The sequence below is a fragment of the Drosophila montana genome, unplaced genomic scaffold (assembly GCF_035044405.1).
Source record: "Drosophila montana isolate Dmon_TW-CO22-7 unplaced genomic scaffold, ASM3504440v1 contig_1624_1, whole genome shotgun sequence".
NCBI lineage: Eukaryota > Metazoa > Arthropoda > Insecta > Diptera > Drosophilidae > Drosophila > Drosophila montana.
The window spans coordinates 2,051,807-2,066,204 of NW_026996559.1; the positions used below are offsets into that span (position 1 = coordinate 2,051,807).

General features: G+C 36.9%; 2 protein-coding genes across 5 annotated transcripts in view; both read right to left on the minus strand.

The window, feature by feature from the left end:
- Positions 1-200: 200 nt before the first annotated feature.
- IntS4 (integrator complex subunit 4) lies at positions 201-4,569 on the minus strand. The gene is made up of 2 exons (XM_064699650.1): positions 2,437-4,569; positions 201-1,441 (listed from the first exon to the last, which is right to left on the minus strand). The coding sequence occupies exons 1-2, from the start codon at positions 4,477-4,479 to the stop codon at positions 470-472; spliced, it is 3,015 nt and encodes a 1,004-aa protein (XP_064555720.1). The 5' UTR covers positions 4,480-4,569; the 3' UTR covers positions 201-469.
- Positions 4,570-7,691: 3,122 nt separating this feature from the next.
- Positions 7,692-14,398, minus strand: part of Nrg (Neuroglian) — a 48,850-nt gene continuing 42,143 nt past the window's right edge. For 2 of the 4 annotated variants that reach the window (XM_064699991.1, XM_064699992.1), the window contains one exon: positions 12,137-12,504. In XM_064699991.1, coding sequence (XP_064556061.1) covers positions 12,452-12,504 — 53 coding nt within the window. In that variant the 3' untranslated portion in view covers positions 12,137-12,451. Of the gene's footprint in view, positions 9,892-12,136; positions 12,505-14,398 lie in introns of those variants that run through there. The other 2 variants (XM_064699989.1, XM_064699990.1) reach the window with 2 other exon arrangements.

Here is a 14,398-nt window from a genome sequence, read left to right on the forward strand (position 1 = left end):
CTCTCTTGCTTCTGAGAGCATGCGAGCATGTCTCGAACCCGAACAAAAACGAAGGCGAGTTTGGACCAGCCGCAGAAATATCGAATGTCACCATCAAAAGTAGGGTTTGTCCGGTCTATATGTTATTTGGTTAGTGATAGATCTCATAAAACGGATGGAGTTTAAATTTTAATTGCCTACTTTATAAAAACAAATATATATATATGTATATATATATAAAATATATATTTGAAGAAACTTTATTGTCTATGATGGCTTTCTAACGAGTTGTTATTTTTACATTGTAATGAAAGCGTATTCCATGATTTTCTTTTATATAGATAACACATGCAGAACATTAAAATTTGTAAGGCGATTTTTTTGTAATTAAACATACTTATTCGTTAACATATGATATACTCGTGTGTGCTTGTGTATGTGTTTTTGGTAATGTACACGTTGTCAGTTTTTTTGGCCGCTTCCCGTTTAGCTAAATACCCCGCCGTACTGGTTTGGGTGCAAAGAGTACCTTGGCGGGCTTGCACAGCTCCAGCTCGCTGCCAGGTCGCACGGCCAGGCACAGTTGTATCTCTACCAATGACGCCTCCGTCCAGACGCTGTGCGAAAGCAGGATCGTTGTGCGCAACCGTACATTCGTCTCGTGCTCACCCTGCTCCGTCATGATGGGCTTAAAGTCCGTCATCTTGGGCACCACGGTGTGCATGTGCTGGTCTGGGTACTTGATTTTTATGCGCATGTCCGCCTTCTGGGACTCCAACAGATTGTCAATCTCGGCCACGAATGGTACGGCGGCAATCAGGCCGGCGGTCACTTTGATAACGTTGTCCTGCGACTGCACCGGACACGGCTCTAATATGTTGGCCATGCAGCGCCGAATTTTCTCGTTGGCCGGCGGCAGCGCCAACGGCGGCGCATGCTGCACCAGTGGCAGAATCTCACGAAATACGCGTCCTGGCTTCGGGTCGGCAATCGCATCCAGCTTGGACAGTAGCGAGCGGGTAAAGCTGTCCGGCTCAGGCTCTCCCAACTGAGGCTTCAGCTTTAGTTTTGGGTCCACCTCCATGCTCTTTTGCTCGCCAAAGGAGCTGCTGGTGCTGCGGCTGCGCATAAACGCGCTAATGTCGCCGGCGGTCTGCAGCAGCATCTGGCAAGGACCCAGTGCGCTTTGCGATCTGTCGCGCACCACTAGCACCAACTGCAAGGCGCTGGCGCGCAATCGCAGCTGCTTCACCTGCAGAATGTCGCCGTAGTTGAGCCCGGAGAACGTGTGCTGCAACTTCAGGCAGTTGCGTATCAGCTCCGCCAGCGATTCTTTAAGCGGCACACGACTGCGCTGGGTGCGGGCGCAGCGCTGCATCTGCTCGATTTGTATCTGCGCCGAGAGGAAGGTCTCCAGGAAGTTCGATGGGCCATACATATCTGAGTCGATGGCGCCTAAGCGCTGAATGCAAGAATAAAATCATTTCAATTAATCAAAATATATAAAATTAATATACTAAAATGACATTTGCTTAAGATTTGCGCACGTTTTCACGATGCGAAGATTTACCAAGCGGTTAAATTCGCATCTTCATTGTAGGTTGAAAAGAAATAAGAATCCCAAGGCGGGATAGGATCTATCACCTATAGATCTTTAGATTAGAGAATGGTCAACGTTTGTCAGCTTGAACTTATTTTGAAAATTCTAAAATCATCCAAATTTTATTAACTAACTGTAATACTAGCAATATGGCAACGCTCTTATGAGAAACGGTTAAGTGTAATAATTTTACTTTTTTCTTTGAGCGCAAGCAATTATAGTTTTTTTTAAGAACTATTTGGAAGAAGACAGTTTATATATGTATATTATCATGCGGCTTAGTAAGATGCATCACTAAATTATTTCCCGAATTCATGGATTAAGTTCGTGCAGTATACTTTTTCAAGCGACTGTATGCAACGGCTATGCTGACTGCGAGTCTATGTTAATTTTTAACAAGCAAATTCAGGAAAATTATGCAAAAAATTAAAAGATACTCAATGATGTGTATCCGACTGGTAGTACTCTGCTCTGGGTGCAATTTTTTTTTAAAATTAATTAAGTAAAATTCTAGTCTTTAGATTTTATGGCTCTACGACTGTTACCTCAGATAAGTGACTTTTAAACTGAGACTTTGGGAAATATTTATTTTTGACATTGCGCTCGAGGCGTCAATCTGCCATTTTTGAGGAAACTGAGATATCAAAGAATTTGAACACCCTATTAAAGCTAAGGGGAAAAATTGCTTTCATACAATATTCTCATTTTCGCCTTGTGAACAGAGTATAAGAAAAAGTTGCTCTCGCTCTAATCCGGTGTGATTAAACGCTTTAATTCACAGGTGGGATTGTGTAGTTTAAAATATCAGCAAAGCAATTGTTATTTAATTTAAATGTAGTTAAGGCTTTGAAGCTCACCTGGAGATTCGATTGGGCCGTCTTGAGCAATTCAACGCGCTCGTCTGTCATCGTGAATATCTCGCCAATGTGGTTGAGAATCATTTGCAGATATTCCGCTGAGCTGCCGGCGGCTTGGAGGGCATCTTCGATGCGCTTTGTTGTGGAGGCAGAGGATGCGCCTTCGATGGGCAGCTGTGGCACCAGTTTGGGCATGGAATCGCGCAGGTACGCATAGTGCCGGTGCGTGGCCGTCGGCAACAGGCTGATGATGGGAACCAGGTGCTCAGCGGCGTTGAATACCAGAATGAGAACGCACAGATAGGCGGGATCCTCGACATCACGTTCGGGCGTCTCGAAGAACGGATGCACATAGAGCAGATGCCCAGTGACGGCCATCACCAAATGCGGATGCTTCTGGCCAATCTTGCGCATGCAGGCATACGTCGAGTGTCGATCCTGTGGATATTTGGCCAACACATCGAGCAGCTTCTGCACGACCATCAACAGGCAGGTCTGCGTGGAGACGCGGCAGGCGCCGAGCATCAGATGCAGGCCCTCGCGCACATCAACTGAGTAATCCTCTAGGGAACCGAGCATGATCTCCAGTTGATCCTCACGCAGCACTATATGTCGGGCAATGGCCGTCAGGCTATAGATGGCCTTCAAGCGCACATCCTCGATCTCATCGTTAAACATGTCCACAAGAAAGTCTAAGCTGGTCACCGCGAATTCCGGATGCGACATGGCCAGCTTGCACATTGAGCCAACCGCAGCTGTGCGCACCTCCAAGAACTCATCCTCTAGGCCGTGTACAAGCGCTCCACAGGCGCCGCTAGCTATAAGGGAAATGGTGCGCGCATCCAGATGCTCTTGCGGCGCATCGTCTGCCCACCGTTTGCCCGACGACCATTCTCCGCTGGTGACCAGATGGGCGCCCCGCTCGTGGGCATTGCGTTTGCGCCGCAGATTACTCATCAGCTTCTTGTCCAGCGTCTGGTGCAGGAACTCGCTGCTGACATGCGTCATGCTGCCCAACAGCTCGGCGGCCAACACACGTATCTGCAGCGAGAGATCGCAGAGCGCCTCGCACACCTTGCTAAAGGCTGCATCGATCATGCGTATGTCCTCGTGGTGACGCTCCACATTGATAATGTAGTCCGGATGCCGGTTGCCGAGCATGTGCACCAGACGCAGCGCCTCTTTGCGCACACACTCGTAGTCGTCCTTCATGGCTTCGACGGCACGCTTGTACAACACCGGCGGCAGGTGGGAGCCCCGCTCGCCAAGTGTCAGCAGCGCATGCAGCGCCTGGGCACGCACGCCCGAGTCCTGCGAATCAATGTAGAAGGCCAGCTTCCAGACATACTGCCGCTCGCTCTCGTGACAGGTGGCAAATCGTCCTATCACCAGCATTGCATTCTTCTGTGTGTGCGTGGACCCGCTTCGAAGCAACTCTTTGGCTAGGTGCGCCACTTGCGTGTTATATGCTAGCGGCACCATCTGGCGGCGCTGCTGGCCAATGCGAAAAAGGCACATCATGCCCTGGGCGAGCACCTTCTGTGAGGTCTCCTTGCGCAGCAGGTAGATAAAGTAGTCGATGATTAGGGTGATGCCCTCCTCCGTTCCGCACTCACAACCCAGACCCGATAGCAGCTCCAGCAATTTCACACGCACCGAGGTGTCGCTGTCGCGTTCCTGCAGCTGGTACAGTTGAAAGATCTTTGTGGCAGTCTCCTTTAACTCAGCTATTTGCACATTCTCGTAGGTAATTTCGTCCGTAATCTTAACCAGCACTTCTAGCAGCTCCTTCGTCTGGCAGGTGTTGCTGGCGCCGGTGCTCGCAGCTGGCACAGTGCCTATGCCCGGCACAATGATGCTATTGCTGCCAGTACTGGGCGGTAGATAAGGATCAAGAAGTCCTAATACTTGAAGTTTCTTTTCGGGTTTTGCTTTCGGTTTGCTCGTTGGCGCCGCCAATGCCTGCAAGCGGAGCTTTTTCAGAGGCGGCACACCAACTATCGTCTCAATGAAAGACTGAGGTTTTGTAATGGCCAGAGCCATTTTTGCACCAATGCCTGTGACTAATAGTTTTATAGTTGCGTACTTTGATTTTACCCCAGCCAAATCATGTAGTTAAACACAATTGCGTGAAATTAAGGACGGCAAAACTATCGATAATCAGAGCAAAGTCGATATCTTTTTACGTTGCATCGATGCTTGACTTCTTACATATCGATGTTTGTTGTAAATCTGGAAAAGCATTCAACTTTAACAGCTAGCTTTTCAAAACGAAAATGCTTTATTTAAATCAGTTATACGTGTTTAATAGCCTTGGCATTTCATTCGCTCCTCAGTTGATAGTAACGCCCTTAGCATTATGTTAGCTCAATTCTGCGCTATGTTAATCTTTGCGGCGTTAACATTGCTCACTTCAGCTCTTAACCGTAACGGACGCTTAACCGTATTAACGTTGCTTTGAAATAATTAAAATTTTCTATCGGATGCCATAGATTTTGTTGCTGGTTTTGCTGAAATAAAAATATATATGTAAATTCAACTTGTTTTTGCTTTTTCTCATACATTTTTTCTTTAGTTTATTTGCATTTCTTTATAGTTATACAGCTTTATGTTGTTATTGGTTTGTCTTGTTTTTTTTTTTTATGCAAAAACATCAACCATACTTTGCTTTTCTTTTAATTCATTTTAATCAATTTTAAGTTTTCGCTGCAAGTGTTGTACAAGTATTTGTTACTTAAGTTTATATTGATTCGCTAAAAACTCAGTTTTAAGAAGTATTCTTGGTATGGTTCGCATATTTTATTTGGTTTTCAGTGTTTAGGCCATTTGGTTAGTTAATGTTGAAAAAGATTTGTTTGGATATTGGGCATAAATATTTTGCATAAGTAAGTACATATTTATAATTACAAATTGTAAAACATTTATCAATATGTAATGGAAAGAATATACAAACACATCAGTTGTCGGGCAATATCATGCATGCACAATTAATTTGTAATTGTATTATATTATTATTATTAATGGTTTCTGTTTAGGAATCACAGTATTGTGCAAACAAAAAAAATAGATTCCATTTGCAGTAAAATGCCTTGCCTTCATTCCTAGTACATTGGATTTTGCATAATATTATCGATATTGGCATATTTAACCATTTTTTGCAAGCAAGCGAATGCATACATATATAGATAGAGTCCGACAGGCAGTGCAGTTTTAGTTCTTATTTTATTTTTTTTTTCAATTTTGGAAAAAGCAAGTTCTAGAATCGGTAGCACCGATATATATATGATTTTTTAGTCTCTCAATTTGATGAGCACTTTTAAAAAAGTTGGAATTTTCGTGACCCTTTTCTTGGGCCTTATGCACTTTAAACTGTTTTCGATTTAATATTGACTATTTTTGTTTTTGAAATCACAATATCTATGCAGAATCTTATACATCTTCCTATATATGTATATATATATTTGGTGCATGTATGTATATATATATATATATATATATATATAAGCATATGTACATATATATATATATATATAACGCTTTCTCAAGAACTTTAGATCGTTGTCCGCAATACATGTAAATGTATATGAATATATATATATGTATATAGATATAGATATATGTATATGTATAAATATGCTTTATATGTGGCATGTGTAAGTATTATGTAGTTTGTTTTTTGTTATGTGCCAACGTAAGGACCTTATCCTTATGCCTATCCTTAACTTTCTCTAATTATGTACTTTTCTTTATTGATTCTTTCTCTTTTTTTCTCGTTTTTCCAGCTTTTCGACTCTTGTTCCTTCTTAAAACTCGTTCACATTCTTCATCCTCATCTCAATCGTTGGGATATGCGTGGTGTTGCAGGTGTTATGAATTGAATTTTGTGGGTTTTTTGGTCTGTTCTTTGTTTTTGGGCTGGTTATTCAGGCTGATCTCATATAATACATAACACTCATATGGTTAAATAGCTAATTGAAAGAACAACAACAAAATGCTGTGCAGTGCCTAATAAGTATAAAATGCATATAATATTTTTTCCTTTCACTTTTCTTGTGTTTTTCGTTTTTTTTTTTCTTTCTTAATTTTCAATAATCTAATGCAAAAATTTGACTAAGCAACCCTGTATGTTTATAATGAAATAATCCGAAGCTTTTAGCCACATAATTTACATATACGTTACCATATACATTGATAGCAAATTAAGCCGTGTTCTTTAGATGCACTTTTTGGTTTTTCGCTTTTTACGGGTAACTATCTCTAACTCTATCAAGAACTTCATATACGTAGAACAAGTTCGGTAAGCAGAGCAACTCAATTTAGGTTAGGGACTTTAATAGTTTTGTTATAGCTTCTAGTTTGTATGTATATAATGCACATTTTAATTTGTACACTTAAAAAATATATATCGTGATCAATATATGCATATATCTATATATATATGGGTTTCATATTATATTATATTTTATATATTTTATATATATGTTTTTATATATATGTTTTATCATATTTTCTTACAAGTTCTAGGCGACAGTTTGAAAAGTCGTTTTATAAATGTTTAAGAAATTGTTTTTTTATTCGTTTTATTTTTATTTATTGAAATAAGTACATAGATATAATCGCATTTTTACTCTAGTTAATAAACACAAATTAAAATTGTTAACTATTTTCCAAGAATAAATATATTTAACGAATGCAAGATCGAGAAATTCCATCTAACTTACATACGATAAATCCATATATGTTAGAACTTTTCGCATAGTTTCTTAAAAAAAAAAAATTATTTATATCTTGTTAATCGGAGCGAGTCTCTATATAGTAAACTGTAAAAACTGTATGAATGGCAGTAAGTTTTGGCGCTTTAATTCTGAATTAGTTTGAACTTAGAACGCAGCGCGTTGACTTTCAAGATTTGAATTAACTAATTGCTTTACTTAAATAATTATAATTAGTGGACAAATTAATGAAATTCGCAAAATCATTGTCGGCTTGTAATTAGTTACATACACACATATATATATATATATGTATATATATAGGTATAAACATAGGGTTATCTGTCGGTACAAATATTACACAATTTAATTATGCTATGGACGTTTTACAAAATGAATTAACTTAGGTATTGTATAATAATTAGTACATACATACATACATACAAAAAAGCATCAATTCAATTATTCATATTTTTTATAATTTTTTTTTTTTTTTTTTTTGTGGTATTTAGTTTTGGTTTTTCGTTTTAAGCTGCTGTTGAACAAAGTTTATGTTAAGCTTAAAAGTTTATGTTTTTTTTCGGTTTTTCCTCCTTTTTTAATTCTCAATTTCTTGCTTTGTACAGGCGCATTTTATCTAGAGATTACAATTCTCAAAATGAACGGTGTTCGAAATTTCGATTTCTTGACAATTTGCTTTCGTTCTCTCTCTCTCTCTCTCTTCCTCTCTCCTTTCGCGCTCTCTATGTCTCCCTCTCAACTGTGAACACATATATTGTTGTAAATGTACAAAAAATTGCATAAATAGTGTTGATTGATTGATTGACCAAGAGATTAGTATACGTACACTGCACAAAAACACTTGGCATAACTACACAGTGCTCAATTTGCATTCAGTTTTGCTTTTTCTATATATCATTTAAATGCAGCAAGCAATATGGAGCTAGCTTGATATTGCTCACTTTTAAGACTTACATATCAAAATTGCAGCTTTTAAGTTGATTTCTTAGATTTGGTTTCATGAACTATTATATATATTATAACATTAAGGACCAGATCGCAATTTCTGTGTGCCAGTTTTCCAAATGAAATGAAAATTGTATTCTAAGTTATATTCAGACACATTACAATTTCCATAGATCAAGTATCGAGTTGTTTTACATTATATTTATTACCTATTTATAGTCAGAGTAAGCTAAAGATTACGATTTCAAACTCCTAATCTTTAAAGTGGCAGCAAGATTTCGATTACATATTCATGAATTATGACTTGAGTTTACAACAGTTTAGCCTCACATTGTCTTAATACAAAATTAATTATAATAATCAACTTTTACTAACTGTCTAGGTTTATTGTTTTTACATATTTAGAGCCGATTTCATTGCCTAAGTAGATGATCATGTAAATATATATATGAAATTGCGATTGGTCTACATATTATTTTAAAGTCGTCGCCTCGTTTTGAAGTCCGTAATTTCAGTTCTGTTTTAAGAAACTTAATATTATCAGGGCCTGTGTTTGACAATTTATTCACTGATTCTTGCAACTTCAACACTGTGTATCTATTCAAGTGACCCGTGGTGTATGCTTGTGTACGATTCCCGTGAAGCGCTCATATTGCAAAATATTTGCACTGTTCAAAATTCATAAGATATATTTTGGTTTAAAGCGAAATTGAAGATATCTGGCCACACTCAATTAGCTGCAAAATGCAATGCTGGGCCCACTGTTTCGAAAAAATCTGGCATTTTCAAGGGCTATGCATACGACTACGAATACACTATAAAAGCTGTACTAATACATTATTACATTTTAGTTTTTCAATGTGCAAAACCAACTAAAATGCTTAAAAAAAATTGCATACACAAAAAAAAGAACATTCACACACAAAAAGACACAAATTTGAACTTGCAACGATATCATTTCCATATTATTTTCGCATTTTTTTTTTTGTTGGATTTTCGTTTTTTTCTCAGTTGAATTTGTTTTGATTTGATTGTAACAAAAGTAAAATAGGCGCATTCCAGAGACAATTCTGATCAATCATGATTGATCACGATTTCTAGCTGCTTGCAATACAAAAACACACAAATTTGCAAAACAATAAACAAAAATGCATCTTACAAATTTACTTCTTGTTTGAGGTGGAAAAATATAATTTTTATCAGAATTTTTTGCTGAATGCGCCCAATTTCCAGATTTGTTTTTTATACATTGAAAAAGATCTAATTTACATATTTAAGCAAATAAAATGCGAGTTTAAATACATTTTTTACTGCGCATTTTTTTTTGTTTTTTAATTTTAAATTTCGTAAATCGTTTTATTTTTTGCAGACAATTAAAGCAGTTTAATTTTTGTTCGTTTACACACACGCACACGCACACACACACACACACACACACACACACACTCACACACATACTAACATACACACACACACAGAATTAGTTAATAAACTTGGGCGTAGTTTTTGAATGCACGAACTGAACGCAATCTTTATGCTGGCTGCCACGCCTCTTAGACGTAGGTGGCAACGGCAGCTGTGCTCGTCGTGGCAGCGCCGCCGCCACCGCTGCTGCTGCCAGGGCCAGCTGCATTGGCTCCTCCTCCAGCATTGACTCCAACGGGCTGCGGCTGCTGATGCGCTGCGGCGGAGTTGTTCAGCGGCTGTGGGCTGACCGGCGGCTGCAGCTTGCCGGGCACATACTGCCCAATGAAGGAGCCGTCCTCAGTGAACTGACCTGCGGATGGGGAATGGAAAAACAGTTAAGACTTTAAGCCATTTATATCTATGTTATATGCGTGAGTGTGTTAGCCATAACCAACACCAGGATGTGTGCGAGTTTCGATTTGGTTAGTTCCGTTAGACGCGTGTCAGTTTTGGCAATATATATTATTATTATTTGTAGCTCATGTTATTGGACATTTGTTGCATGTTCATGATTCAGTTTCCGATTGCTTTGTGTGCGGGTTGATTAGTCGTGTTTGGATCGTTTGACATTAGGGTTTGTTTTGAATATGCATGTTAAGAGCGCCAAGCTACGACTACAGGGTATCTAGACTATATAGAATATATGTACAAGCTGCATGCTTCATTAACATTACCTTGTGTTATACACGTACAAACTAAAGTTGGGTTTCACGGGGTTTCACAGCTAAAAACAAGGATCTTAATGCCAAATAATCATTGCAACTCAATAATAATCTATAATCGGAAATATCCTTAAAAAGAGAAGAGACACGGCTATCTTCGGCTTGCCAAAGACTGAATACACTTGCAGACATTCGGTTTACAAGTCGGTTTTATATAGAAACAATATTTCCGATCAAAGGTTCTTATAGAGCCAATGATATTGAAGTCCAATGCTGATGAAGTTTTGCTCAGGTATAATGTAGAATAAACAAAATAAAATATACATCAAATAGGTTCGGATATGTCTTCTTCTATGCGTTACAAATATAGTAATGGAATTATAATACACACTGCAAGGGTATGCAACATATTTTGGGAAATATTTCAAGATTTTTTGCTAGTATATTTCTAAAAATTATTCAGGCTAAGTTTTTCATGCTCCAAATAATAAATTAAAAAGTTTTGTGTTATCTTTAAGAGATAATATAAAAATCTAATTCTAAATATGTATTTAAAGGCTTTTGAGATACATAACATTATGAAAGTATTGATGTATTGAGTATTGAGTACTGAGTATTGATAACTACTTAGAAAATGTTGAACAACTTAAGAGCTGGAATAGCCCAGTTAAGTCTCCCTCTAATCTATAAGAAAGAGATTAAGAAGTATACTGTTTAAGTTTTACCTAGTTTTAAATTGTGATCATAGTGTGTTTTTCTTATACACATATTCCGCATATTTAATAGTATGCAAAATGTGCACTTATTTTCTGAGTCAGAGCGTAAACCGAAATTATACACTGTACAAAATTGATTTTACAGCGTTTTTAGATATCGCTTGAAACGTGATCTTTTAGGAATTAGGAGTATACATCAAATATGTACATATATTTATATAAAACCGGAGTTTCTGCATCGAATTCGAATTTCGAAATTATTTTCTAACTTCCTCTTTGCCTGTGTCAATATGGACATGTGTTGTCTGTAAAAAAATGATGTTACTTAAATTTTCACTTTCGATTTTATTGTTTACTTTTTCTTTATTTCGTTTGTTGGTTTTTCTTTCTAATATAGTAATATAAAAATGCAATATTTTTATATAGTTGTTTTGTTTGTTTAATATTAAATAGATCTACTACACACAAAAAAAAAACATAATATGTATTTTTCTCAATTTGTTTTTAGTTTTTCTTTTTATGCAGAAAACAAACCGTTTACAAAGTACAGTTTACAACATTTCTTTAAATGTAACTGTCCAAGCGAATTGATAAAAAAAATTATGTATATATAAGAAATAATAAAATAAAACATATTTCATTAAAATACATAGTACACAAAATTAAAATTATGAAACAAAACTAAAGAGCATTGGATAAAAAAATTAAATTAAATACACACGTACGCAAATTTTTTCAAGGAGGGAGCTAATAACAGAAAATGTACATTACGTTTTTTAAACAAATTTTTAAATTAAGACTTATGTATTTATATATGTATATATATATATGTATATATATTTATATATGCATTACATATTAAACAGAGTGAGGACAGATTTTCAGTGTAGGAGAGAGCGGTACAGTTAGAGAGCAAGCGTGTCTGTGCGTGTGTATGTGTAAGAGAAACAGAAAGAGAGCGAGCAAACAAAACACGCAGCTGCTTTATTGGAAGGTGGAAGGGAGAAGCGGCGGTGGCGGGGTGCGGGCTGGGCTTGGAGTTAAGCATTCTTGTTTCTGATTTGTCTGCGTTCTCTGCCACTGCTCCCCACGGGGTGATCCTTGATTAAGCCAAGGCGCCAGAATATTTTTTTTTTTTGCTTTTTTCTTGTGATTTTCTTGTTTTGTTTTAATAGCCTTTTTGCTGCATCGTTGTTGTTCTTTGTTCTTTTTCTCGTTTTTGCTTGGCAGTATAATTTTTTCTTTTTTCTTTTTTTTTTGTTTAGTTCTAGTTTTAGTTACTTTATAAAAAATATTCGCTTTCATATAGAAAATGAACTCGTCGCACTAAAAATAAACTTAAAAAAAAACTTTGATTTTCATTTAGAATTTTGGGCGCTGTTGATGTAATTGTTGTTGTGGATGTTTGTTGTTGTTGTTGTTGTTGTGGAGGGGCTCGGTTCGAATCGGTTCGGTTTGTTTGTTGTGGAAGCCGCGCTGCTTACAGATTAAATCAAAGTCCTTTGCGTCCATATTGACCAATAAAGGAACCATCTTCGTTCATGCCTGCATTTCGCCATTTTTATCGTACAGCATTTTATTTTATTTTATCATTTTTTTTTGTTTTTTTTTTTTTATTGAGGTGTTGTTTTTATTTGTTGTTGTAGGTGTCATGTGTTGTTTTATAGAGTAAACAAAAATCAAATTGAAGAAAAGAAAAAAAATGGAAAAATAAGTAAATTAAATGTTGTGCAAAACGAATAAAACATAAATTAAAGGAACAAAACACAAGTAAATAACAAAACGCAGAACATTAAGCAATTATTGATGAACTGGGCCTATTGGATAAATACACATACATATACAAAGGAAAGCACATACATATACAGATATGTATTAACATAGGATCATCCACTTGCTCCGCAAAGTGCCACAAGCCAAAACGAATATTGGGTCCATGTCTTTGAAAAAGTTTAATTTAGAAGATTTATTATCGAGCGATGCGAATAAAAAACAAATCAACAATATCAAGCCAGCAAATGTTTTACTTATTTTATAAAAAGAAACCTGGCGTTGCCAGACTTTGCTGATGGCCAAGCTAAGTTGGCTCCACTAATTCTCGACATTTCCCTAATACTTTGAACTATTTAAACTCTAACAAAAATAACGAATTTTACCTAGAACATATTTGCTAAAATTGCTAGATGTTTGTACAAATAGGAATTCGCTGATTCGAATTGATATATAAGAACAGATTTATCTTAGATCGTTTGAACTATAAAGTTATAAAAGATACTACATTTTTTAAGGATTTGTATTCCAATAAGAATAGCTCATTGCTGTTTGACAAATATATACATATATGAGATGGAACTCATGTATATCATATAGAAATGTTAACTATCGTTCTGTTCTTTTTTATACGTTGAAGTGAGGCAGTTCGTAAATTTGAATAGGACACGAAATCTTTCTATTAACTAATAGTCAGGTATTAACGGAAAATACCTCAACACAACATAAGGGTATATTTTCATATCAAATAAAGAATTTCATTAGTATTAACATTCAGTATTAACTTTTTTTTTATAGATAGCTTATATCGAAATCAATGTGGAGTCAGAAACCTTTGCAATCAGTAGCTAAGGTTCTGCACCACGTATCCTATATACCTAAATTTGTTAAATAATTGAATATTAATATATTTGTGAGCTATTCTTATATTTGATTATCTGACTATATTTTCCGTTAACGTGATCAGATAAACTGAATTACAAATTTGTAGAAATTGTTGCTACATTATTAAGTTGGTTGCATTGAAGCCAGGCTCCGAATTAGTCAGAGCAATTTCTATAATATTGAAGTAAAAAAAAAGAGAATCTTGAAAATGACTTATAACATCGGCTACAATATTCTTCCTGCCAATGTTCTCCAATCAAAGCTATTGGCTAGCAATCGTCCTTTATTTTTATTTGCCGCTTGGCTCGACGAGCTTTGAATGGATGATCCTAGCTCACATGCTGGTTATGCATATGCATTTATATATAGAAATACATATATGCACAGTCTGCAGCACCGATGCCAGTTAGTCGTGACAACTTAGAGAGCATAGAGAGAGCGAGAGAGCGAGAGAGAGAGAGAGAGAGAGAGAGAGAGAGAGGAGGACGCGTGCAAGAAGGGTGACAAAACGATTAAGCGAAGCGCGACGCAAGAAGCCAGCCAAAAAAAATATATATATTTTTTTAATTTGGCTGCAAAAAACAGCCGCCAAAAAATGCAGAAATGCATAAATAAAATGCCGGGCAAATTGGCTACCTGGACGAAATGTTTGAAGAAAGATGAAGCCAACGCCGCCACCGTCGCCGCCCACAGTTACAGTTATATGGTGTGTGTGTGTGTGTGTGTGTGTGTGTGTGCGTATGTGTGTGTGAGTTGTGTGAGTTTGTGCAAAAACATAAATAAA